The sequence below is a fragment of the Thalassophryne amazonica genome, chromosome 4 (assembly GCF_902500255.1).
Source record: "Thalassophryne amazonica chromosome 4, fThaAma1.1, whole genome shotgun sequence".
Lineage (NCBI taxonomy): Eukaryota > Metazoa > Chordata > Actinopteri > Batrachoidiformes > Batrachoididae > Thalassophryne > Thalassophryne amazonica.
The window spans coordinates 89,480,174-89,506,274 of record NC_047106.1 but is presented as its reverse complement, the minus strand read 5'-3'; the positions used below and the strand labels follow the sequence as shown (position 1 = coordinate 89,506,274).

The following is a 26,101-nucleotide window of genomic DNA, read 5'->3' as shown; positions in this document are numbered from 1 at the left end:
TTTTCCTGCTTTGTTAACCTGCTGCCCAATGCTGCCCACTGACAGTGACAATGTAACAAGATAATCAATGTTAATCACTTCACCTGTCAGTGGTCACAGTGTTATGGCTGATCGGTGTGCGAGCTCCCCTCATGTCAGCACTAACATGGTTCTCTCTGTCATTCTCTTATTTCTGGATTTAATGACAGGACGAAACAGTCAAATGAAGATTTATTCCAAATCAATGACAAACAATGCAAGGTATCAACTGACATGTACCATATCATAAGGTAGGAAAACTACAAATACAAGGTTGAGGAAAGATCTGGAAAGTACAAGCATACATGACGACAGCATGTATGTGTGTGTGTGATATTTTATGATACAACACAAAAGGAAACACAATAATACACATAATACACTTAAGTCTCTTTCTAACTGGAAAGAAAAAAATCAAGCTATGTACAAACAGTCTTAAAAGGTATTTTGTAAAACGACAAGATGTTTTGAAAACCACACAGCAAGTGGTGTGAAGGAGTTTCATGTAAACAGGTGAGATATCAGATCTGTTTACACTGCAAACAGACATATGTTTGATCAAACTGAAACAAGGTCAGCTGTCAAAACAAACAAACAAACAAACAAACAAACAAAAACCTCACAAAAAACATCACGCTTGCATTACTGTAGTGGAGAAACCGGCTGCACGATTTGATGAAAAAGTCATACTGCCATTATTGTGGGAAATATTGTGATACGGCAAATCTTGTAATTCTGTTTTTTGTTGTTGTTGTTATTAAAGCTTCCCAAGCAAAAGAATCTGAATTGTGTTTTCATATTTATTTAGCAACTCATTCAAAGTACAAAACAAAATGATGGCATTATGTTATGATGCAGCACTTTCTTCTTCTTCTCTTCTTTAAAACTTTACTTAACCAAGTAAACCAAGAACTTATTCTTACGTACAATGACGATCTGGCCAAGACTTCACTTTCCATATCAGGGTTGTTTTCTATGATTTTGATAAACAGTGGTATTCCTGGGCCATTGAGCGTGTGTGTTAATGTATATTGTGGGTATTTCTTTTACATATGTCACAGAAGCTTAAAAGTAGCTGTGTCAGTAGTGAATTCTGTTTATAACAGGAGAATTTCTGTTCCAGCAGTTGTAGTATTGTGGTACTTTGAGGATGTTTAACATGAAACATCAAATACATGGAAATATAAAAGGTAGCTTAAAAATTTAGTGCCATATGACCAGTGTTGCCACAGTTACTTTGAAAAAGTAATCCAATTACTGATTACTCCTTGAAAAAGTAACTTAGTTACTTTACTGATTACTCAATTGTAAAAGTAACTAAGTTAGATTACTAGTTACTTTTTTAGTTACTTTCCCCAGCTGCCGACAACAACCCACATCAACATGACAATGATACCTGTTTTGCCAAAACTCACTTTATAGTCACCCTTTCTTGACTTCAATGAAAACAAATACTTGTTTTATAAAAGTAAAATAAAGACCTCTTTCTTGACCTCATATTTAACTGTTGACAGCACTGTAACAGTAAAACTTGCAATTTCAAACCTACATTGTTTATAAATGTAACTGTTAAATTCTAACATTTTTCTAACATTTAAATTCTCTAAACATTTTACTTGTCGAAATTATTATTATTTTAAGCAGTATTAGTAGTTGTAGTACAAAACGGCTTCAAAACTGGACCTTTAATCTAGGGGTGTTGTGGGGGGGGCACATCCTTGCCCCATGCCCCCATTCCATCTGGATTCACCCCTGCTTTGGCGTTTGAGCACAAAGGAATGGATACATTTATTTATGCAGAAAACAGGACCAGATTTACAGGTAAGAAAGTTTTATTGCGTTTTCACATCATGTGGTCCTCAGAAAGAGAGTTTAGGTGCATTTGAGTGGAAAACAGTGTTAGTTGTTGACGCGTCGCGGAGGATCAGCTGTTTTTAACGAGACGATACGGAGCGGCTCAGCTCAGAATTCTAAATAAGGAGGGAAAAAGTATAAAAAAATGTCTTTGTAAAGCTCAGTGCAGGTGTGCTGATCACCGCGCTTTAAGAGGTGAGGACGAGTCGAGCAGCTGCAAAAAAACGCGGATGAAAAGCTCACAGCTCACTTAAAGTGGTCAGTTCAGTCAAACCCCGACCTCCTGCCCACAGACCAAGTTTAATGCTGCTATCGACCCACAATGAAAAATAATAGTAACGCACAGTGACATGGAGAAGTAACTTTATCTGATTACTGATTTGGAAAGATTATGCGTTAGATTACTCGTTACTAAAAAAAAGTGGTCAGATTAGAGTAACGCGTTACTAAGTAACGCGTTACCGGCATCACTGCATATGACCCCTTTAACAATTATATTACTTGATCAATAGTTTGATATGGACTGTTTTCATTTTCAAATCTGTGCATTGACAGTTTAAACCTGAATGAAAAATTTTACGACAATTTCAATGACAATAGGGGGATTGCATGTGTCAGTGCGCATGCCCGGAAATATCCCTCGCACAATGCATCATGAGGTGTTCTCTATACCTACAGCCGGCGTCCATGGAGGTAAACAGAGATGCGGTACTTTTAAGCCAATTTTGGACTCAGAAGACGAACCTGGAGCTGTTATTAACTCACTATTCAAGGCAGCAACAGGAGCAGAACTAAAAAGATGGTTAATGTGCAGAACTGTCAGTTTAAAAGACAAGAAAAAGGATCTGATAGAGAGGCAAGTTCCGACTAACTTGCTTCGAGGAGTTATTACCTTATGAGTGATGAGGTAAATTGAACACATTTAGAGGTTATATACATGGCCTCAAATGGTGGCCGTGATTTTGTTGCAAGATGTGGACATAACTACTATATTGGTGGTTTTGATAAAAGTGGTTTGAGTGGAAAAACTGTTGGTGTGTCTACCATGTAAATTTTCTGGCTGCTGCAGACTCGGTGGGTTGATGTCAGCTTGAACTTACTAAACTCTCTTATTTTCAGTCCTTCCAATATTGCAGATCCACTTGTTTCTAAGTGTTGCATTCTTAGGAAAAACATAGAAGTGCACATGTTTATCCCTGAGATAGTTATTGAAGCACGCAAGGACAGAAAAAGTAATCCCCAGCATTCTGGACCTTTTAAAACAATTAACTTGGAGTAAATGTTAAGATGGCATGCACGGTGGCTTAGTGGTTTGCACGGTTGCCTCACAGCAAGAAGGTCATGGGTTCGATTCCCACCTGTAGGTTTTCTGTGTGGAGTTTGCGTGTTCTCCCTGTGTTTGCGTGGGTTCCGTCTGGCTTCCTCCCACATCCAAAGACACGCAGGTTCGGTTATACATGAAATGGGTTCAAAGCCGGAGAAATGGGTTCAAAACTGTTCCATGCAGCTATTTTTTATTTATTCGCTGAGAACGCCATGTTATTGTGCATTTGGATGCACAAACAGACACAGCAAGGGCTTCAAGATGTATAGATTCCCTTCAGATCCGAACATTTGAAAAATTTGGGACCGGAGTCATTTCTGTGATTAAAAGCCATTTATTTTAAAAAGCCGTTTATTTTTTCACACCATACTCAGACTCGGAGCCACAGCCTGATGTGCACCTGTTACATCAGACACAAAAGGCTGATTTAACATTGATTTCACCACACTTTACTGCTTTCAATCCTTCACCTCCCATCATATTTGAATCATTTTTACAGTGTGCACGCAGATTACATTTTGATAATGGATCAAATACATTTGGCAGAAAAAAAATTTCAGAGGAAATTTTAACCCAGTCATTAAATGAGGCGCATGTCCCAATTCAGGATTCCCCGTAGATGTTCAGCGCCTCCTCATTTTAACTAATTTGTTACATACAAATAACTAATTTTGTCTGTTTTACATATATAACAGATTTTGTGTGTTTTATACATATAACAGATTTTTCGCTCATATCAGATAAAATGTCCCGTCCGATCCCAATGTATTTCCATTAAAAACCCCGAACAGTCTGGACATGCAGAAGTACAAATTAAAGTTCAGCTCTGACACTCGCCCATTTGAGTAAATTGGGACCGAAGTCATTTCTGTGATTAAAAGTCTGACTGTTTAGTTTTTTCCTTGTTCAGACTGGGACCTGAAGCCTGACGTGCACCTGTTAAATCAGACACAAAGGGCTGTGATTTGACACTTTTCTGCTTTCAATTCTTTGTTTCCCATCATATTTTAATAGTTTTTACAGTGCACGCTGATTACAAATAGATCAGAAAAGTCAGCACATTTACAGCAGTCGATAAAAGAGGAAAATGTACAGCTTACCTTTGATTTGGAAGTGATGATTGTAGTAAGAAAAGCTTGTTGAGGGTCAAATTAGTCCAGAAAAGCATAATCCAGAGACGGAGAACTTTAAAACTGTCACGCAAGTCATTGCATGACACGGAGTTACAGAGCAGCAGCTGCATAAATCAGGCTTTAAATTAATTAAATAAATCACCATAAACTGTAAATTTCTGCAAAATTGATACCTTAACTATTTTTATATTTATTTTGATAGCACTTGTACCTGGATGTGTTGCTGTTTGTGGTTAAACCAGTTTAAAAACTTGAAAACATTACACATGTAGGTTCATTCAGTAGTTCAGTGCAGTTGAACCCAAAATGGCGCAATGTTCTGAGCTGACGCCACTCTGTCTAGTCAAGGCACACTACACTGCACCGCATTCCTGCACACTCTGCTTTGTGGCATTGTTCAAATGAGGATTTTATCATTGTATTTCACTGCTTTTTGTTTCCTTGTTTTCTGCAGGATGACTTCTGTTTCCAATAATTTTCTCACAAAATATGGTGGAAGGATCAATCTTATCAGGAGGCAGAAGCACTTACATTTTTGGTATTGATGAAAACCAAGATGTGGATTTTAGATGTTTTTGTAATGCAGAAAAGCCACAACTTGGTGAAAGCATGTGGTGTACAAGTGCCCTTCTGGATTTCAGGAACTAATGAGTAGTTCATTTTCAGAATAACATCTTCCATTTAGTCTTGAGTGTGGCGATCGGTGGGCTAAGAGTTCAAGAACTCTTGGCTCATTAGATACATTTTTTTCCAGCTCGTGGTTCTTTGAGCTTGGCCATTACAGTCTGTGTGTTGCAGGGTTACAGTGGGTGTGTTTGTTTACACCACAGCAATGCGTGTTCTAAGTTAGAAATACCATTGTGTATGCTGGGTTTTCAGTGCAGCACTCCTTACTGGCTAAAAGGGATTGCTTATGAAGACGTAGACATTAGGTTTGTTTCTCATCCAGCTCGTCCTAGTTGGAGGCTGTGTTTTGCAGGATAAGTCTGTGGGTGCTTGAGACCAGGATGAGGCTGGGTGAATTTGCTTTATCAGTGCAGCACCTCCCTTTCAGCTGATCCGGGGCGGGTGGGGTAGATATGGAGCTGAGGGAGGTCAATTCCATCATTGTGCAGGTCCTCCTGCTTCTGTAAACCATGAAGCTTCAACACCAACTCACTGATGAAGACCTAAGGGAGAAGAAGATGACCTGAACTATCAAGAACATCAAGATTTAGAAACTGTTTTGACAAACATTTATCTTTAGAGGTTAAAAATAAAAAGGTGTAGAAACGTCCTCTAGTCTTAAATCACAGAGTATTCAGGTTTGAGACCTGCATCATGACCTCTACAGAGCAACAAAAGGACAGGGGGAGGTCTGTTATCTTTGCATCTGACTCTCAAATGATCTTGATTCAAGATATCAAAATGGTTGCTTTGATCTTAAATGAGATTTGAAACAACATCAACCCAAAATGAAATTGTGGGAGAGACAAAAAGTGATTCTTGGTTTGTTTATTTATTTTGCCATTAAAACTGGCTATCACTCCTCAAAATAAAATAACTTCTCAAGGCCAGGGATCCTCAAAATCTGGAAACTAATTAGTCACAGTGCAGCAAACGAGGAAAGTAGGCTGACTGAGTCTGAGTCAGGTTTGCCATTCAGTGTGGGAACAGCCATGAAGGCATCGCACGTGCGTGTTTGAATGTGGACTGTAGAGACCCCTCCACTCAGTGCTTTGGGCTCTGTGGCTTTGAAGCTGTAGTACATGCTGCGGCGGCGGAGGTGGGGAGACCCGCTGTCGCTCGGTGAGAACAGACACAAGATCAATAAGTGCTTTCACTTTTGAGTCGCCAAACACCAGAAAAGTCTTCAGTGATGCCAGGAAAAGTAGCTAGATTTGTCGCGTTTGAGAAAATAAGTCGTCAAGAGGGTTTGGAAAGTCGGCAGATTTAGCAAGAAAGTCGCCAAGTTGGCAACACTGGTCGGTGGATAGCCTGTGCGACGCTTTGCCACCATTGAGTGGTCCTTCAAAGGAGTGGATGCCTGTGCCGTCCACTGGGGATTCGTTTTTTAAATATTTTTAAAATTAGGATTAATAAATTGATTTTAAATGGTTTTAATGTTAATAAACTCTTCTGTATTTTGGAACCACCTACTCTGTGTGTCTTGAGTTGGACTTATTGTAATTGGAGGATTCCTGGATGACATTCCCAGGCTGGTGTCAGAAGTCTGACCTGTTTATTCATGTTTATTCATTTCTAATTGTCTCATAATTAAGATAACTCATCCGTTTTGCCACATATGTATGACAGAATACTCAAACATCACAAATTAGATCACAGATGACTCAAGATGATGAATATGTTGGACTTCGTTTGCACCTTGAAGTGGGGTAGTCCAACAGTCACGAGCACTCTGTCTGGAAACATCAGTAAACAGGACGAGGTGTTTACATGCCTCACTTCTCTGGTTAATGTCAACACTCTCACACTGAATAAGCTCCAACCCACTTCACAGTCAAACACTTCTGCCTTTTCACATCGTGTGAAAAGGTTTTGTGAACAAAAACAGCAATGATATTATTTTTTTTCAGAATCCCTGAATAAGAAACTGACCACCTATTTAACTGAAAACAAAATAAATAAATAACTTTGTGTAACTACACAACACTGAGATGTGTTTGTACACTTATCTGCAGGTCAGCTGCTTCTCCAATGAACTTTACAGCTCTCAGACTCATATTTATGAAGCGCTGAAAGGTGTGCAAGATTACAGCTTTGTTTCAATGCTTGATACCAGAAATATGTTTTCATATCTCAAAAACATGATGTGATTGGCAAAAACTAACACCAGATTCAGATTCAGCTCCCCCAAATTATCCAAGAGCCACTGAAAAACTCCATCCAAAAAAAAAAAAAAAAATTGTACTGACCATTATGACATCAGGATCTTGTAATTACAAGATCAGGCTATTTTATTTTTATTTATTTATTTATTGTGTGTGTGTGTGTGTGTTGTATCACTTGCGTACAATGTGCTTCTGTACTTCCATTCCCTCGGTAAAGACAAGCGTGAGAATTCCCGAGTCATAATCAAAAATTGGCCACTTTGTAACCTCCGACACTGCACTGTGATCACACACCACAGCGCACTCAAAGTGTGGAGAGAGGCGGGGCACAGGGCCCACAGACTGGCATTCGCCCGGGTGGGAGTGAGCCGTGCTGTGTCCTCTCGGCAGTCGGTGGGGCGGTGTGAGTGAAAGCTGGAAGACGCCCCATGCTCCTCCTTGGACATTCATCCGGGAGCACTTCAGGGGAAAATCTACACTTTGTGTTATCTGCAGTGTGTTATCATCGGCTGAGCTCAGCCTGCTTCTTTACTGAGGAACTGGAAGTACGGAATATATACATAAAACAATTTAGACACCTGAGCTTTCTTGTAATATACAAAAAAATACAAGATCTTTTCTCATAATTATGATATTTTCTCATAATTATGAGATCAGTAGTCAATTTTTTTTTTCATCCAGTGAATGCAATACGCTTCTGTATCAGGGCTGGTGGTGGGCTGAAACCGGAAGCAGTGGGAGACCAATGCAGACTCACAGGCATGGTTGGTTTAGTTGAATAATAGGTTTTTATCTTGAAACCAGGAATTGGGTTCGGTACACAGGTAGTCAGACATGGAAGCAGATGTATCAGACATGGTACAGGCTGGGACGTGGTCCATAAACCAGGCAGGGTTCGTTCACACAGCGTCGAGGTATATAGCAGGCAAAACAAAGGCAGAGTCAAAATACAGGCAGAGTTCAGGATACGGCAAGGCGAAGGTCGGAGCAACAAAGCAAGGTCAAAACACACATGAACAAACTGGACAAGAACGAGAGGCTAGAAAGTGAACAAAGTCAACAATCGGGCAGAGAGCGGTGGAACTGTGAGGGTTTTAAAGAGGAGCAAACTAATCAGGTTGATGTGAAGCAGGTGTGTGGAAGGTTCTGGAAAGAGGTGTGGTTAAGTGAACAAAGAAGAGAGAAAAAAGGCAAGAGCGTGCAGGAGGGCAAAACAAAAGTGGTGCAAAGCAAGATAAGTAGGTGACAGAAGAACTAACAGAATAACGTGATGTGTTCTAGACAAACAATAATGCGTGAGCAAAACAAAAAGGGGCAGAACTAAGAAATACTGTGACTAGTCTAAAGAGGACAAAGCGACAAATGACTAACTAGAAAATAAATGATAAGCAAACAAAACCAGAGGTTATGGAAAAGCACAATAAATAACAAACAGAACTTAACCTGATAAGAAACACTACAAGATAAATAACCAAAACCTGAGACTAAAGCATAAAACAATAAATGTGATAAACAGAACAAAACTAAGACTAAAACAACTAAAGGGACCAAGAGTGAAAGCAAAACAATAAGCAGTAAAGTAAAACTATAAATGTGGTAAGCAAATGATACACAGAGAGTAAATCAAACAAAACAATTACAACCAAAGCATGACCATGAAAACTGGACATGACTAAACACAGAAGGCTCAGAGCATAGAAGATGAACAGCGTCAAGAACAATACCAGCAGGGACTAAAGGGCCAGATCATGACAGTACCCCCTTCCCAAGGGACTGACCGGCAGTCCCCAGAGAACTACAGAAAGAGACCGACAATGGGTGGGTGGAGGGGGGAACCGCCGGAGGGCAGCAACAGCAGGGACAAAGGGCAGGGAACTGCTGAACTAACATGGAACACTCGGGAAACCATGTGGCGGTCCGAAACCCAAATGATAACCAGGGGAACGGTCCGGAGGCCTATACTGATATATGGGGAAGTCTGGAGGGCGACCACTAGGCTATTACAGTGCGAGGAGACCTCAGGAGGCCCATCTTGTGAATGATCAGGCAGAAGAAGTTCCGTGAAGGCCAGATGCAATAATAGACATAAGGAAAAGACGACATAGGGCGCTAAATCGTGTCAAAAAAGTACGTACAAGGTCACATCCCAAACTAAACAAACGTAGGGGGCAATTTAAACCAGAAAAGCGAACTAAATAGCAATAAGAGGAATAAGCTGTATTAAACCATATCCAAAAATATTGAAGAACCCCTCCAGGTCTACAATTATTTGGACAGTAGAAAAACACAAACCGAGACAAACATGAACCAAGACATCGGTTAATCAAAGAACGTATTTGGCATTGGACCTGATGGAGGGGGATACTGAACCCAGCTAAACTAGTGAAACATGTTTTTGGGATGCTGAGCAGCCTTCTGAGTGAATGTAGAAGATAGCATACCCAGGAAAACAGGTTTTGGGAAAAATCAAAAACAGATACGTCAAAAACAAAACTGTGTGAAAGGCCAAGGGATTTCTGACATGAAAAGAGAATTTGCTTCATTAAACTCCATAAAAATTGAAACTCGCTGAAAAGACATGCAAATTCCAGGCAACTTCATAAACAACTCAGCGGAGGTAGCAATCAAGCAAAGCTGTTTGCGGTGAACATGTCTCATAATTAAGGGCAAGCTGTGAGGAGACAGAGAAACAAAATAAACTTGAGACAGAGCATGTTGAGAATGACTGTCAAAATCTGGGTGCATGAATTGTCAGATAACCAAACCAGGCTTATTAGTGGAGCAAAAAATTGCATGCAAAACGGGTTAACAAAAAACTAAAAAGGAAAATCATCAAAGAGTGAACAAACAAAAGAACAATTACTGTTTGGTGACTGTTGGTTCCAAAGGACGTCTCCAAGGACTCAGCTGACAGTTGGGCAGGAGGCAATGGCTCTGTAGGAGTGGGCGTGGCAGGAAATCCCGGTGACGTAAGCTTCAATGTCGTGAGGGAGTGGCAAAAGAACACGGTGACTCTAGCTTCACTGAGAAGAAAGCAGGTGTCATGGGCGTGGCTTGAGGCGAGAGCTTCCAGGAGGGCTGAGAAGGCAGCTGATGACGTCAGCGTTGTTGTCAAACTCATCGGAGTACGTTCATCTGGGGCCTTCACCGCCGAGGCAGGACCGACTAGCATGCTCGTCGTCATGGTTCCCACAGAAGCCGTGGTTGGTGAGACCGAAGAGGGCAGAACGGCTTGAATAAGTGCCGTTAGCGTTGCTGTTGTCACTTCCGGTGCTGTAGCTGAATCGCTGAGCTCGTGCTCTGCAATTTGCGGCACCGACATGGAACTTCCGAACGGCTTGACAGTCAGTTCAGGAGCTGGAAGCAGAGCTGATGGTTCCAGAGAACTTTCCTCCATCAAGAGTTCAGGCACCGTTGGAGCTGTAGTCTTTCGGGAAGCAGAGCCTATCGGAGCCGGGTGCTGCAGCTGAAGTGGCCCCAGCTTACGTGGAGTGGGGACCGGAGGTGGGAGAGGTGACGCCAATCTCGGTGTGTAACTTGGCTGTGGAGACAGTTCTCTTGTCCGGGGCTGCTCTACCAGCTCTCGTACTGTGGAGCGCCGTGGAGCCGGAACTGGTGCAGAAGACGAGGCTGGAGATGATGCAAGAATCGTCTGAGAGGACGGCGGGTGACAATAAGCAGGAGATACTGCGGCGTCAGACAGCGTAATGGAGCGAGGTGTGTTAAGACTGGCTATGATGTCTGCTTCAAAAGGAAGTCCATCGGGTCCTCGACGCAGGTAGGCAGCTTACCTTGCTTGAATAGTGCTTTTGTTTTGGTTAACTCAGGGAATGCAGAAACCATTTCCGGAGCAGTGAGGAGTAGTGATCTACAGTAGACAAAATGCGCTGCTTGCTCCGCTCGCCTGGACTGTCCATGAACTCAAAAAATAAATCCTGAATTTTGAACAAAAATTCTGCCTTGCTCTGGAGTGATGAATCCTCCATTTCTGACGAGGAATCCTCTTCCATGTCGGTCCAGTCAGAGTCATCATCTTGTGGCGGCGAGTGAATTGCAGATATGACTCTGGATGTTTGACCCAATCAGGTAGCCTCTCTGCAGCAAACAAATTGTCCAGATCCTCTAGATCAGGGAAGTAGCGATAAAGCCAGGTGTTTGCTAGAACAACTTCCCAAGCCTGATCCAGATAGTCAAATTTCTCACCTGGGAATTGACGTGGCAAAGCAGGTAAAAAAGAATCTTATGTCTGCGAATACCTCTTTAAGTGCTGACATGTTGAGTTCTGGGTCTGAGTCCGGCCTCCTGGTACTGGCCCGATTGTTCTATCAGGGCTGGTGGTGGGCTGAAACCGGAAGCAGTGGGAGACCAATGCAGACTCACAGGCATGGTTGGTTTAGTTGAATAATAGGCTTTATCTTGAAACCAGGCATTGGGTTCAGTACACAGGTAGTCAGACATGGAAGCAGATGTATCAGACATGGTACAGGCTGGGACGTGGTCCATAAACCAGGCAGGGTTCGTTCACACAGCGTCGAGGTATATAGCAGGCAAAACAAAGGCAGAGTCAAAATACAGGCAGAGTTCAGGATACGGCAAGGCGAGGTCGGAGCAACAAAGCAAGGTCAAAACACACACAAACAAACTGACAAGACGAGGCTAGAAAGTGAACAAAGTCAACAATCGGGCAGACAGCGGTGGAACTGTGAGGGTTTTAAAGAGGAGCAAACTAATCAGGTTGATGTGAAGCAGGGTGTGGAAGGTTCTGGAAAGAGGTGTGGTTAAGTGAACAAAGAAGAGAGAAAAAAGGCAAGAGCGTGCAGGAGGGCAAAACAAAAGTGGTGCAAAGCAAGATAAGTAGGTGACAGAAGAACTAACAGAATAACGTGATGTGTTCTAGACAAACAATAATGCGTGAGCAAAACAAAAAGGGGCAGAACTAAGAAATACTGTGACTAGTCTAAAGAGGACAAAGAGACAAATGACTAACTAGAAAATAAATGATAAGCAAACAAAACCAGAGGTTATAGAAAAGCACAATAAATAACAAACAGAACTTAACCTGATAAGAAACACTACAAGATAAATAACCAAAACCTGAGACTAAAGCATAAAACAATAAATGTGATAAACAGAACAAAACTAAGACTAAAACAACTAAAGGGACCAAGAGTGAAAGCAAAACAATAAGCAGTAAAGTAAAACTATAAATGTGGTAAGCAAATGATACACAGAGAGTAAATCAAACAAAACAATTACAACCGAAGCATGACCATGAAAACTGGACGTGACTAAACACAGAAGGTTCAGAGCATAAAAGATGAAGATGGTCAAGAACAATACCAGCAGGGACTAAAGGGCCAGATCATGACATTCTGTAAATCAGAACTTCCATAAAAAAAAAGAAAAAAAAAAAGACGAAGAATCCAAATCCAAACTAGTGGCCAAACACCATTGGGCAAAAGTAGAAAAAAATTTAGATTTGAAAGTTGGATCACTGTGTAGAAATCCTAACACTGTTGGGAAGGTGTCGTAGCACGGACCCACAACAGGGGGCGCAAATGAACGGACAATGAGTAAGCCAAAAGGTAACAATTTAATGTTGTGATAATACACAACGAAATGTGTCGTAATTTTCACAGTCAATAAACACCAGGTGACGTGTGGGCAGGCTCGAAGATAGAAGACGCCCGACGAGAGAGAAGCCGCGTCCCACACGGCCTCCACCACCAACGGTCTGAAGAACACCGGAGCCGCCAAGTCCCGAGTCCCCAGGTGGCCTCTGTCTTCGGCTGTCGACCCTGGTACTGCTGGCAGAAAACAGAAAGATGATGTGTGAGTGTGAGTCCGCACACTCAGTAATTTACAGTCCAGACACCGTTAGGAGGGAGCACCTCCACCTCCAAATCACACACACTCGTGCAGCTCCTGATCTACCACTTATCTGGGATGGGGTGCGAGGTGAAGCCGTCACTGTCACACCAAACGCCAATCCTCCAGACAAGGCAACACTTCAGGAAAACGGCTGCAACAAAAGTTCAGTTGGTTACACAATGTGTCAGTCAGCAGAGAAATTACCTTGGTACTGGTAGTCGATTTCTCGGCGGGGAGGTGGAGTTGCAGTCCGGCTTATATAGTGGTGTAGATGAGTGACAGCTGGAGTAATGAGTGACAGCTGTCACTTCCTCTGGGTCTGGCGCCCTCTCGTGCTTGGAGCCCGCACTCCAAGCAGGGCGCCCTTTGGTGGTAGTGGGCCAGCAGTACCTCCTCTTCAGCGGCGCACACAACAGGACCCCCCCCTCAACGGGCGCCTCCTGGCGCCCGACCAGGCTTGTCCGGGTGTCGTCTGTAGAAATCGGCTAGGAGGGCCGGGTCCAGGATGAAGCTCCTCTTCACCCAGGAGCGTTCCTCAGGTCCATACCCCTCCCAGTCCACCAGATATTGGAACCCCCGGCCCTTACGACGGACGTCCAGGAGCCTGCGGACCGTCCAAGCAGGCTCCCCTTCGATGAGCCGGGCAGGAGGCGGCGTAGGTCCAGGTGCACAGAGGGGCGAGGTGTGGTGTGGCTTGATACGGGACACGTGGAAAACAGGGTGGACCCGCAGTGAAGCTGGGAGTCGGAGCTTCACTGCGGCCGGGTTGATGATCTTGAGGATGGGGAATGGTCCGATGTATCTGTCCTTTAACTTGGGTGAGTCCACACGAGGGGGATGTCCTTTGTTGATAGCCACCTCCTGCCCGGGCTGGTATGTGGGGGCCGGGGAACGTCGGCGGTCCGCATGGGTTTTGGCCCTCGTCCGGGCCTTTAACAGGGCAGAGCGGGCGGTCCGACACCCGGCGGCACCTCCTGAGGTGGGCCTGGACCGAGGGCACACGACCTTCCCTCCACCAGCGGGAACAATGGGGGCTGGTACCCCAAACATGCCTCAAAAGGGGAGAGGCCGGTAGCAGACGAGACTTGGCTGTTATGGGCATACTCGATCCAGGCCAGATGGTGACTCCAGGCCGCCGGGTGCGCGGAGGTGACGCAGCGAAGGGCCTGTTCCAACTCCTGGTTAGCCCGCTCTGCCTGGCCGTTGGTCTGGGGGTGGTACCCGGACGAGAGACTCACGGTGGCCCCAGCTCCTTACAGAAACTCTTCCACACCTACGAAGAGAACTGGGGACCACGATCTGATACAATGTCCGATGGTATCCCATGCAGCCGCATGACGTGGTGGACCAGGAGGTCTGCTGTCTCCTGGGCCGTCGGGAGCTTCGGGAGGGCCACGAAGTGGGCCGCCTTGGAGAACCGGTCCACTATCGTGAGAATAATGGTGTTGCCCTGGGACGGCGGGAGGCCCGTGATGAAGTCCAGGCCGATATGAGACCAGGGGCGATGAGGCACTGGCAGGGGTTGGAGGAGCCCGTCGTCCTCCGATGGTCTGCCTTGCCCCTGGCGCAGATGGTACAGGCCTGGACGTAGTCCCGGACGTCGGTTTCCAGGGACGCCCACCAGAAGCGCTGCTGGACTACTGCCACGGTCCTACGCACTCCGGGATGACAGGAGAGCTTGGACCCATGACAGAAGTCCAATACGGCAGCTCTTGCCTCTGGTGGGACGTACAGTCTGTTCTTGGGGCCAGTCCCCGGGTCCGGGCTCTTGTCAGGGCCTCCCGGACGGTCTTCTCCACGTCCCAGGTGAGGGTGGCCACGACAGTGGACTCGGGGATGATGGTCTCGGTGGGGTTCGACAGCCCCGCTTTGGCTTCTTCTTCGTGCACCCGGGACAATGCATCTGGTTTTTGGTTCTTGGTCCCGGGGCGATACGTGATCTGGAAGTCAAAGCGCCCGAAGAACAGAGACCAGCGGGCTTGCCTGGGGTTCAGCCGCTTGGCGGTCCGGATGTACTCCAGGTTCCGATGGTCTGTGAAAACCGTGAAGGGCAATGATGCCCCCTCCAGCAGGTGTCTCCATTCCTCAAGAGCCTCCTTCACCGCAAGAAGTTCCCGATTGCCGACGACATAGTTCCGTTCAGCTGGGGTCAACCTGCGGGAATAAAAGGCACAAGGATGGAGGACTTTATCAGCCTCCACGCTCTGGGACAGCACGGCTCCTATCCCTGAGTCAGAGGCGTCCACTTCTACTATGTACTGGCGATCAGGATCAGGCTGCACCAGAACTGGTGCAGTCGAGAACCGGCGTTTCAACTCCTGGAACGCGGCTTCGCACCGATCCGACCAGGCGAAGGGGACCTTGGTGGAGGTCAGGGCAGTCAGGGGGCTAACTACCTGACTGTAACCTAGTTTAGGTAGCTACTCTGCACTGTGTTGTTATATGGCATTAGAGAACATAAAGAAGGAATCATATCCTTAAACCTAGTTACAGCGCTTTCTGAAAGACTTCTAGTGTAATGAAACTTATTCCCTACTGCTGGGTAGTCCATCAGAGTAAATGTAAATGTTATTAAGAAATGATCAGACAGAAGGGAGTTTTCAGGGAATACTGTTAAGTCTTCTATTTCCATACCATAAGTCAGAACAAGATCTAAGATATGATTAAAGTGGTGGGTGGACTCATTTACTTTTTGAGCAAAGCCAATAGAGTCTATAATAGATTAAATGCAGTGTTGAGGCTGTCATTCTCAGCATCTGTGTGGATGTTAAAATCGCCCACTATAATTATCTTATCTGAGCTAAGCACTAAGTCAGACAAAAGGTCTGAAAATTCACAGAGAAACTCACAGTAACGACCAGGTGGACGATAGATAATAACAAATAAAACTGTTTTTTGGGACTTCCAATTTGGATGGACAAGACTAAGAGACAAGCTTTCAAATGAATTAAAGCTCTGTCTGGGTTTTTGATTAATTAATAAGCTGGAATGGAAGATTGCTGCTAATCCTCCGCCCCGGCCCGTGCTACGAGCATTCTGACAGTTAGTGTGACTCGGGGTGTTGACTCATTTAAACTAACAATTCATCCTGCTGTAACCAGGTTTCTGTTAGGCAGAATAAATCAATATGTTGATCAATTATTATATCATTTACCAACAGGGACTTAGAAGAGAGAGACCTAATGTTTAATAGACCACATTTAACTGTTTTAGTCTGTGGTGCAGTTGAAGGTGCTATATTATTTTTTCTTTTTGAATTTTATGCTTAAATAGATTTTGCTGGTTATTGATAGTCTGGGAGCAGGCACCGTCTCTACGGGGATGGGGTAATGAGGGGATGCAGGGGAGAGAGAAGGCTGCAGAGAGGTGTGTAAGACTACAACTCTGCTTCCTGGTCCCAACCCTGGATAGTCACGGTTTGGAGGATTTAAGAAAATTGGCCAGATTCTAGAAATGAGAGCCGCTCCATCCAAAGTGGGATGGATGCCGTCTCTCCTAACAAGAACCAGGTTTTCCCCAGAAGCTTTGCCAATTATCTATGAAGCCCACCTCATTTTTTGGACACCACTCAGACAGCCCAGCAATTCAAGGAGAACATGCGGCTAAACATGTCACTCTCCGGTCCGATTGGGGAGGGGCCCAGAGAAAACTACAGAGTCCGACATTGTTTTGCAAAGTTACAACCCGATTTAATGTTAATTTTAGTGACCTCCGATTGGCGTAACCGGGTGTCATTACTGCCGACGTGAATTACAACCTTACCAATTTACGCTTAGCCTTAGCCAGCAGTTTCAAATTTCCTTCAATGTCGCCTGCTCTGGCCCCCGGAAGACAATTGACTATGGTTGCTGGTGTCGCTAACTTCACATTTCTCAAAACAGAGTCGCCAATAACCAGAGTTTGATCCTCGGCGGGTGTGTCGTCGAGTGGGGAAAAACGGTTAGAGATGTGAACGGGGGGGTGGCGGTGTACACGGGGCTTCTGTTTAGGGCTACGCTTCCTTTCACAGTCACCCAGTCAGCCTGCTTTCCCGGCTGCTCGGGATTCTGCCAGGGGGGAACTAACGGCGGCTAAGCTACCTTGGGTCCGCACCAACTACAGGGGCCTGGCTAACTGTAGAATTTTCCACGGTGCGGAGCCGAGTCTCCAATCGCCCAGCCTGGCCTCCAAAGCTACGAATAAGCTACACTTATTACAAGTACCGTTACTGCTAAAGGAGGGCCGAGGAATAACTAAACATTTCACACCCAGAGCAGAAAAGTGCGGGAGAGACAGGAGAAGCCGCCATGCTAAATCGGCTAAGAGCTAGTAGCTACGCTAAGCTAGCGGATTCCTAAAAAACACGCAAAGTGAATAATGTGTAAATAATTTAGAGGTGATTCAGCAGAAGGAGTGCTTTAGTTAAGGCACGTAAAGATTACACTGGGAAACAAATCGTAATCTAGATAACTAGATCATCTAACTGAGCAGATTAAACAGCTAACAGATACAGAAAAACACCGCTGTGCGCTGAACAGGAAGTGATACAATACCGCAGTGAGAGCCAACCACCAGTCCACCAAGGTAGAAGGTGTTACATAAAACACAATCTCCTCCCTGTGATTTCCAGACACCCCCAATGTCACTGGCTGTGTCTGGTGTGTGATTAGTAGAAGAAGGGTGCCATCTAGTGCCCGCACGACAATGGTGACGGTAGGGCCACTAGAGGGAGCCCAACCTCCTTTGCCCATCTGCTATCCTGCAGATCCCCTCCGACCCCGTGTCCACCAGTGCTGGGGCGTGAAGGGTTAGATCCCCACTCAGGATCGTGACGGGATTCGTGCAGATCGTCGGGGTTTCCCCACGTGGGTGTTGTGACCCACCCTTAGCCCAGTCTCTAAGGACGAGTGCTGCTGTTTTGACCGTTTGGGGCATTCTCTCTGTGTGTGCTCGGTAGAGCTGCAGAGAAAACACTCTCACGGATCAGCCTCCTTTGTCTCTGATCTGATCGTTTTTTTGGCCCTGCCTCGTTTCCATAGCAATGTCAGCAGGGGGAGCTGTTGTCACGTGGAGAGCCCTGGCAGTGGAGCGTGGGGAAGTCGGCTTCCTTTCAGACCCGGGAGGAAGAGGGACGGCTTGTACGTGGCCACGCCCCTCGTCTCGCTGCCGTCCGTGTTCCGTTAATCGGTTGTCTAACCGTATAACCAGGTCCGATAAGCCCACTAAATCCCGCGGCTCGTCCTTCGCCACCAGGTTGCTCCTTAAGGACCAGAGACAGTCCGTTTACAAAGGCGGTGCGGAGCGCAACAGCATTCCAGCCGGCTCGCGCTGCCGCGATGCGGAAGTCGACTGCATACTTCGCTGCGCTCCGACGCCCCTGCCGTATCGACAGCAGCACACTTGAAGCGGTCTCGCCTCTATGAGGGTGGTCGAACACCTGTCGGAACTCCCTCACAAACTCAGTATAAACCGTTAGGAGCTGTGAATTCTGCTCCCAAAGCACCGTAGCCCAGGCGCATGCCTCTCCTCGAAGCAAATTTATAACGTAAGCCACCGGCTAGCGTCTGACGCGTACATGACGGGACGCTGTGAAAAGACGAGCGAGCACTGCATCAAGAAGTCCGCGCACGTCTCCACACAGCCTCCGTACGGCTCCGGAGGGCTTATGTATGCTTCAGGGGAAGGTGGGGGGGTTCGTTGAACGACCAGCGGAATGTCTGTTTCTGGCACATGGTCAGCAGGAGGAGGTGCTGCAGCAGCGCCCTGAACACGCGCTTCCACCTGGGCGGTGAGAGCCTCCATCCTACGATTGAGAACACTGCTCTGCTCGGTAATTAAGTCCAACCGAGCGGTAAAGGCGGTTAAGATATGCTGCAGCTCACCCGACACGCCTCCTGCTGGCGCCTGTGCACCTCGCTCTTCCATTGGCTGTTCAAGCGATGGTTGACGCCCTTCGGGATCCATGACGCTGGCCGAGAAATCCTGTTGTGAAAGTGTCGTGACACGGACCCACAACAGGGGGCGGTAATGAATGGACAATGGATAAGCCAAAAGTAACAATTTAATGTTGTGAATCGCACAACGACGTACAGACAATAACAATATGGTGGACTGTCAATTATACACCAGGTGACGTGTTGGCAGGCTCGACGATAGAAGACGCCTGGCGAGAGAAGAGCTGGATCCCCACACAGCTTCCACCACCAACGGAGCTGAAGAACACCGGAGCCGCCAAGCCCTGCGCCCCAGGTGGCCGCTGTCTTCAGCAGTCAGACCCGGTACTGCTGGCAGAGAACAGAGACAGTCCTGATGAGTGTGAGTTCACACACTCAGTAATCCCACAGTCAGTGTTCAGTAAAGGAGGGAGAACCTCCACCTCCAATCACACACTCGTGCAGCTCCTGTCTAACCACTTATCTGATTGGAGTGTGAAGCGAAGCCGTCGCTGATCACACCAAACGCCAATCCCACAGATAAGGCAACACCACAGGATAACGGCTGCAAAAGAAGTTCAGATTATTACTCAACGTTTTTGAGTCAGCAGAGAAAAGTACCTGAATGGTAGCTGATTTCTCGGCACAGAGGTGGAGTTGCAGTCCGGCCTTTATGGTGATGGTGATGATGATGAATGAGTGACAGCTGGTCCTGAGGATGAGTGACAGTTGTCACTCCCAGTGGCTCTGGCGCCCTCTCGTGCTTGAAGCCCGCACTCCAAGCAGGGCGCCATCTGGTGGTGGTGGGCCAGCAGTACCTCCTCTTCCAGCGGCCCACACAACACACAGTCTGCAAATCAAACATATTCTGTGATTGGACCTGGACCACAGAACAGAACAGAATTGTGTTATTGCAAAAGACTTTCCAGTCAGTCCTCTCACCGACACTCTGTTGTTTGATCTGCTGAGTTTCTGTGTCCCGACCGCTGCATCGCCCCTCGGTCTGACAATAAAGATGGTTCTTTTACACCAGCCCGACTTTATCTCTGTGTTGGGTCTTCAACCATGCACCTCTCAAGACAAAAATAGCCTATGAGCCAGTCATCAATTTTGACCTAATCAGTACCACGTAAGGTGACCAAATGACACTTTGACTCCAGCCTTAGTGTCCCATGGCCTACACAAATATTCATGATAACCATCCCAGGGTGGCAGCTGTAGCCAGCTAGGGGTCAATGAAGAATTACACAGGGGTGAAAATTTAAAAATGCGTCAATCATATTGAATACTATACGAAATTACTTATCTGATCATAAACATTCCAAAAAGGTATAGTTTGAACGATCTATGACTGAATGTTCTGGATTTATGGGGTAAAAACAGTAAAAATGGTGACAAAGATCAGTTCCAGTTTCTACAGGGGTCAAAATTTAAAGTTGCTCCAATTTCAGTACAAAGTTATGCAAATTATTTTTTGGGCTAATAGGGTTCTAAAAAGGAATAGTTTACACCATCTGTCATGCTTAGTTTTCATGTTATGGGGTAACATATGTCACATGTCATAGAATCCAATGGATGTCGACCTTGTTTGACCTTTTCATATTAACATTTTCATATTTTATGCAGTTATTTAAGTAACTATTTGGAGCCGTTTGTTTTTTCGAGCTCGCTGAGTCATTTAAATAAAGTAAGTTATTACGACATACTGGATTAATTTGCTTCTCCCAGGTGAGAGGTGATGAAAGGTGTTTAGAAAGTTTTTTATCTGCTAAATTTTTCTTAATCTATGTTGTTATTAGCTGTAAGTTTGCCTGATTGATTACAACATAAACAGCTATTACAGCTGTTGTTCTGCAGAGGAAGAAGTCATGTCAACCATACCTATAAATTAATATAAAAATAAATTAATTAGATTTGCAGGCAGATATTTAGGCATCCAACTTTCAGCACCATGAGCCTGCAGTATTTAAAAGTTCTACGTATATTGTTTCATTAGTGCAGCAACTAAGAGAATATTTAGAGCAAAATCGTGCAAATGGTGAAACAAGCACCAAAGTTGGCACAAATACTCCTTAGACATTACTCTTTTGTAAAAACCGACTGGCCACTTGAATTTTCAATAGGCGGCCAGGTAAGGGTCAATTGAAAAATGACACAGGGGTCAAAATTAAAAATGCTCAAATCGTTTTGAAATCTACACCACATTATTTGTCTGATCATAAAGATTCCAAAAAGGTATAGTTTGGACAATCTATGACTGAATGTTCAGAGTTATGGGGTAAAAACAGCAAAAATGGTGACAAAGGTCAGTGTCAGTTTGTACAGTGTCAGTTTGGAGACAAAACATTCAACACAATCAAAACTATTCCATTTATTAATCCTATTACGTATAGACTAGTAGCAGAACCTTAAAATCTGATCTCACTGGGACAGGAAGCCAGTGAAGAGATGGCAAAATGGGTGTAATGTGGTAGAACTTTCTGCTTCATATCTGGCGCAGCATTTTGAACCAATTGGAGAGCCTGAATGCTGGACTGCGGGAAACCAGAAAAAAGAATACTGCAGTAGTCCAATCTAGAAGAGACAAACGCATGAATCAGGGTCTCAGCATCAGCCATAGACAGGATGGGACGAATCTTTCATATATTTCGCAGGTGGAAGAAAGCAGCCCTCATAATATCTCTAATGTGGCAACGTAGGATCAAAAATTACCCCAAGGTTCCTCACTTTGTCAGTGTGATGTATGACACACAAGCCTAGGCCAAGCAGAAGATCATTCACCACTTTAGTGAGAGCTGTCTCTGTGGAATGATATTTTCTAAAAGCAGACTGCAGTGGCTCAAAGAGATTATTCTCAGTAAGATAGTCCACGAGCTGCCGCAAAACTACTTTCGAGAATTTTAGAGCAAAATGATTAGATTTCTTAAGTAATGGTTTAATCACTGCAGATTTGAAACATTTAGGAACAGATCCAGAAGTTAATGAGAGATTAATAATTTCCAGCACAGACAGCCCAAAAGTGGGCCACAGGTCCTTAAACAGTTTTGTTGGTATAGGATCAAATAAGCAGGTTGTGCTTTTTGTTGAGTTTTGTCAGCATGCCTAGAGAGATACTCTCAAATTCTGTAAATCTAGGTCATACCTCAGTAATGGCACCCACCTCAATAGTAGGGTGTAGTGGCTGGGTTAAGGCATGCTGGGATATGCTCAACCTAATGTCTTCTATTTTCTTCTCAAAGTAATCCAGGAAATCTTGTGCTGTGAAAGGAGAGCGAACTACAGGTCGTTGTCCATGTGTAAGTGTTGCCACCATGTTGAACAAGAACTTTGAGTTATGCTTGTTTTTGTTGATCAAACCAGAGCGTGCGTGCTTAGTGCATGCTTATAGTCTGCGATAGCATCACGCCACACAAGGTGGAATCCTTCTGATTTTGAACTACGCCATTTCCGTTCTAGACCTCTGGCCTTATGCTTGAGGTCATGCAAGAGGTCATTGAACCAAGGTGACTGTGTTTTGGGGGGGCATGGTTTTAACAAAGCTTAACTATTCAACTAACTATTAAAATAGCTTATCTATTTTTATATTTATTTTGATAGTACCTGTACCTGGATGATTTGCTGTTTGTGGTTAAATGATTTTAATAAGTGTTGAAAAGATTAAAGGTTCATTCAGTAGTTCAGCACAGTTGGGCCAAAAATGGCGCCATGTTCTGAGTTGACGCCATTCTCTCAATTTAGGAACACTAATTGCTCAAGTGTGATTTTGGCTCATTCTTTCAATCCAATCCAATCCACTTTATTTATATAGCACATTTAACAACAAAAATGTTCCAAAGTGCTGCACATACAATAGAATCATGATAGATAAAACCCCAGTAGTCAAAAATTAAAAATAAGAAAATTAACATTAAAATTAAAATGTGCAAGATAGATAAATAAATAAATACATACAGCATACAAAGATAAAACCAATAAAATCTACCAAAATAAAAACAAAACCAATAAAACAGAGGACCACACAACTCACTTAGTGTTAAAAACCAGAGAATAAAAGTGGGTCTTCAGACGAGACTTAAAAGACTCCACTGTGGGGGCTGTTCGGACATGGAGGGGCAGAGCGTTCCAAAGTCTGGGGCCAGCCACAGAGAAAGCCCTGTCCCCCCTGGTTTTAAGTCTCGTCTTGGGTACCACGAGCTGGAAATGGCCCTCAGACCTCAGAGCACGCGCCGGAGAGTAAATTTGTAGGTCAGTGATGTATTGAGGGGCCATTCCATTCAAAGCTTTAAAAACAAACAATAAAATCTTAAAATCAATTCTAAAATTAATAGGAAGCCAGTGCAAAGATGCAAGAATTGGGGTTATGTGATCACGCTTCCAGGCTCCTGTAAAAGTCGCGCTGCAGTGTTCTGGACTAACTGCAAACGGGAAAGAGCCCGTTGGCTAATGCCGAAATAAAGTGCGTTACAGTAGTCCAGACGACTTGAAATAAAAGAGTGCACAACTTGTTCAAAAAGGTTGAAAGATAAAAACGGTTTTACCTTTGATAAAAGAAGAAGATGATAAAAGCACGATTTCAAAACACCATTGATTTGTTTATCAAATTTAAAATCGCTGTCTATCGTGATGCCAAGGCTGGTGACCTTGGGACATACAAAATCCTTAAGAGGTCCCAAGTCAACGAGGGTACTTCCAAACAACATAACCTCTGTCTTGCCCTCATTAAGTTTCAAAAAATTCTGTAACAACCAAGCCCTGATGTCACACAGACAGTCGAGTAGGGGTGTCAGGGGGCAAAGGCTGTTTTTAGCAATAGGTATGTAGATTTGACAATCATCAGCATAAAAATGGTAGGCCACGTCATGTTTTTTAAAATATCTCTGAGTGGGAGGAGATAAAGAGCAAAAAGGATGGGTCCCAGGATAGAACCCTGGGGGACTCCACAATGAAGAGGGGCTGAAGATGAGGTGGAGTCCCCCAGCCTGACGGAGAAAGACCTCTCCGACAGGTACGACCTAAACCACTCCAGAACAGTCCCCCTGACACCCACACAGTCTCTCAGGCGATCTAAAAGAATTGCGTGGTCAACTGTGTCAAAAGCTGCAGTGAGGTCTAAAAGCACTAAAATGGCTGAACTGCCAGAATCAGTTGTTAAAAGGAGATCATTAAAAACCTCTAAAAGTGCAGACTCAGTGCTGTGAAATGCCTTGTACCCTGATTGAAATGGATCCAATGTGCCATTTGTATCTAAAAAAAGGCTGCAACTGTGCAAAGACGCATTTCTCTAAAATTTTCGACACAAGCGGTAACTTAGAGATAGGTCGATAATTTGAAAAAGCCGTGGGATCCAAACCCGGTTTTTGATCAGTGGCTCCACAATAGCTTTTTTACAAAATGAAGGCACAATTCCACAAGATAGACTACTATTAATAATTTCTCTGACAAAAGAGCCAATGGTGTCCCAAACCTCCTTAAAAAAGCAAGGGGGGACCAGGTCAGTGGGACAGGAAGAGGGTTTTAGATGCCTAACTATTGCTGTCAGCACAGTCATTGACACAGGCTGAAAGTTACTAAAAACACACGAGCACTGATTTGCTACACAATGACACACCGGGGACAGTGATATATTGGCCCTACTGGCATCAACCTTATCAATAAAAAAGTGGAGAAATTTTTCACACGTTTCACTTGTGATTTCCAGTACAGTGGACAGACTGGGATTAAAAACAGAACCAATTGTTTTAAAAAGAATACGAGGCTTGCCAAGATTGTTTAAAATCAATTCTGAAAACTACTTTTTTTTTTCAGCTTTAATCACCCTCTGATAATTATTCCAGCTCTCTTTAAGAATCTGTTTTGAAACCTCCTAACGGTCTTGTTTCCACCTGCGATCTGCCCTCCGACAGTCACACCGAGCTGCGTGCGTTATGTCATTAAGCCACAGTTCTTGCTTAAGCTTATAACGCACACAGTCTCCAAATCTTGAAGGTTCCATGGACCTTTTCTATAAACTCTGATCTTTAGTTCTTTCCAGTTTTTCTGTTGGATTCAAGTCAGGTGATTGGCTGGGCCATTCTAGCACCTTCATTACCCAAGGCCAAAATATGGCCATCAGGTATTGCGAAAACTTTGCGTCCATCCATCCGTCTGTCTGTGGTCAGCATAACTCCAGTCCTCTTACTGCCAGGGCCTTCAAATTCACAGAGAACATTCTTGGGACACAGACCTTCGACAAGTTTAAATATGCCTAACCTTGACCTATTTTAAGCGGTCAGTAGATCACATTCTTTTTTTCTTATTTTCATGCTCTTACAGCCGAGGATACTTTAGTATTGCATTCTATGTTTTTCATTCTCTGAAACCAGTTGAGAGTTTCCTTGGTTGTGTGTTTGGGGATCACTGTCTTGATCCCAAAGCATGTCTCAGTACATTTTTCCATTTATCCTTCCTTCAATTATATGAAGTTTGCCAGTGCTGGATGCTGAAAAATGGCTCCACACCATGATGTTTCCACCTCCAAACTTCACTGCTGGTATTGTGTTTTGGGGCTGATGTGCAGTGCCATCTGAACTCCAAATTTGGTGTGTATTTTGGCAGGGGCAGAGCCAGGATTTTGTAAAGGGTGAGGAGGTGGGAGGTGTGGATTTGTAAATGAGACACTCCCACCCCCAAAGGCTCAAAGACTTGTCTAAATGTTGTGCAGCAAAACTTAAACGAACTTCAACATACTTTTTCTTCAGCAATGGAGTCTTGTGTGGTGAGGCCATGGTAGTTGAATACATTACTTATTGTTTTCTTTGAAACAACTGCACTGAAGTTTTCCACAAGTGGTTGTTGGCTCTTGGACAACACTTCTGATCATTCTTTTCACTCCTCTGTCAGAAATATTGTGAGGAGCACCTGGTGGTGGGTGTTTATGGTGAACTGATGTTCTTTCCACTTCCAGATACTGGCCCCACAGTGCTGTCTGGAACTTTCATAAGTTTAGAATCCTTCTGTACCCAGTGTCATCAGTATGCTTTGCAACACTGTTCTGAAGATCTTGAGAGAGCTTTTTGCTTCTACCTATCATGAGGTGCTTCTTCTGTGACACCTTAGTAATGAGACACCTTTTTATAAGCCATTGGTTGGACTGAAGCAGCTGATATTTATTTGCACTGA

At 44.4% G+C, this 26,101-nt stretch overlaps 1 protein-coding gene across 1 annotated transcript in view; it reads right to left on the bottom strand.

Moving 5' to 3' along the window:
• Window positions 1-5,222: 5,222 nt before the first annotated feature.
• Window positions 5,223-26,101, bottom strand: part of ppp1r14ab (protein phosphatase 1, regulatory (inhibitor) subunit 14Ab) — a 123,489-nt gene continuing 102,610 nt past the window's right edge. The window contains exon 4 of the mRNA XM_034168236.1: window positions 5,223-5,498. Coding sequence (XP_034024127.1) covers window positions 5,361-5,498 — 138 coding nt within the window. The 3' untranslated portion in view covers window positions 5,223-5,360. The remainder of the gene's footprint in view (window positions 5,499-26,101) is intronic.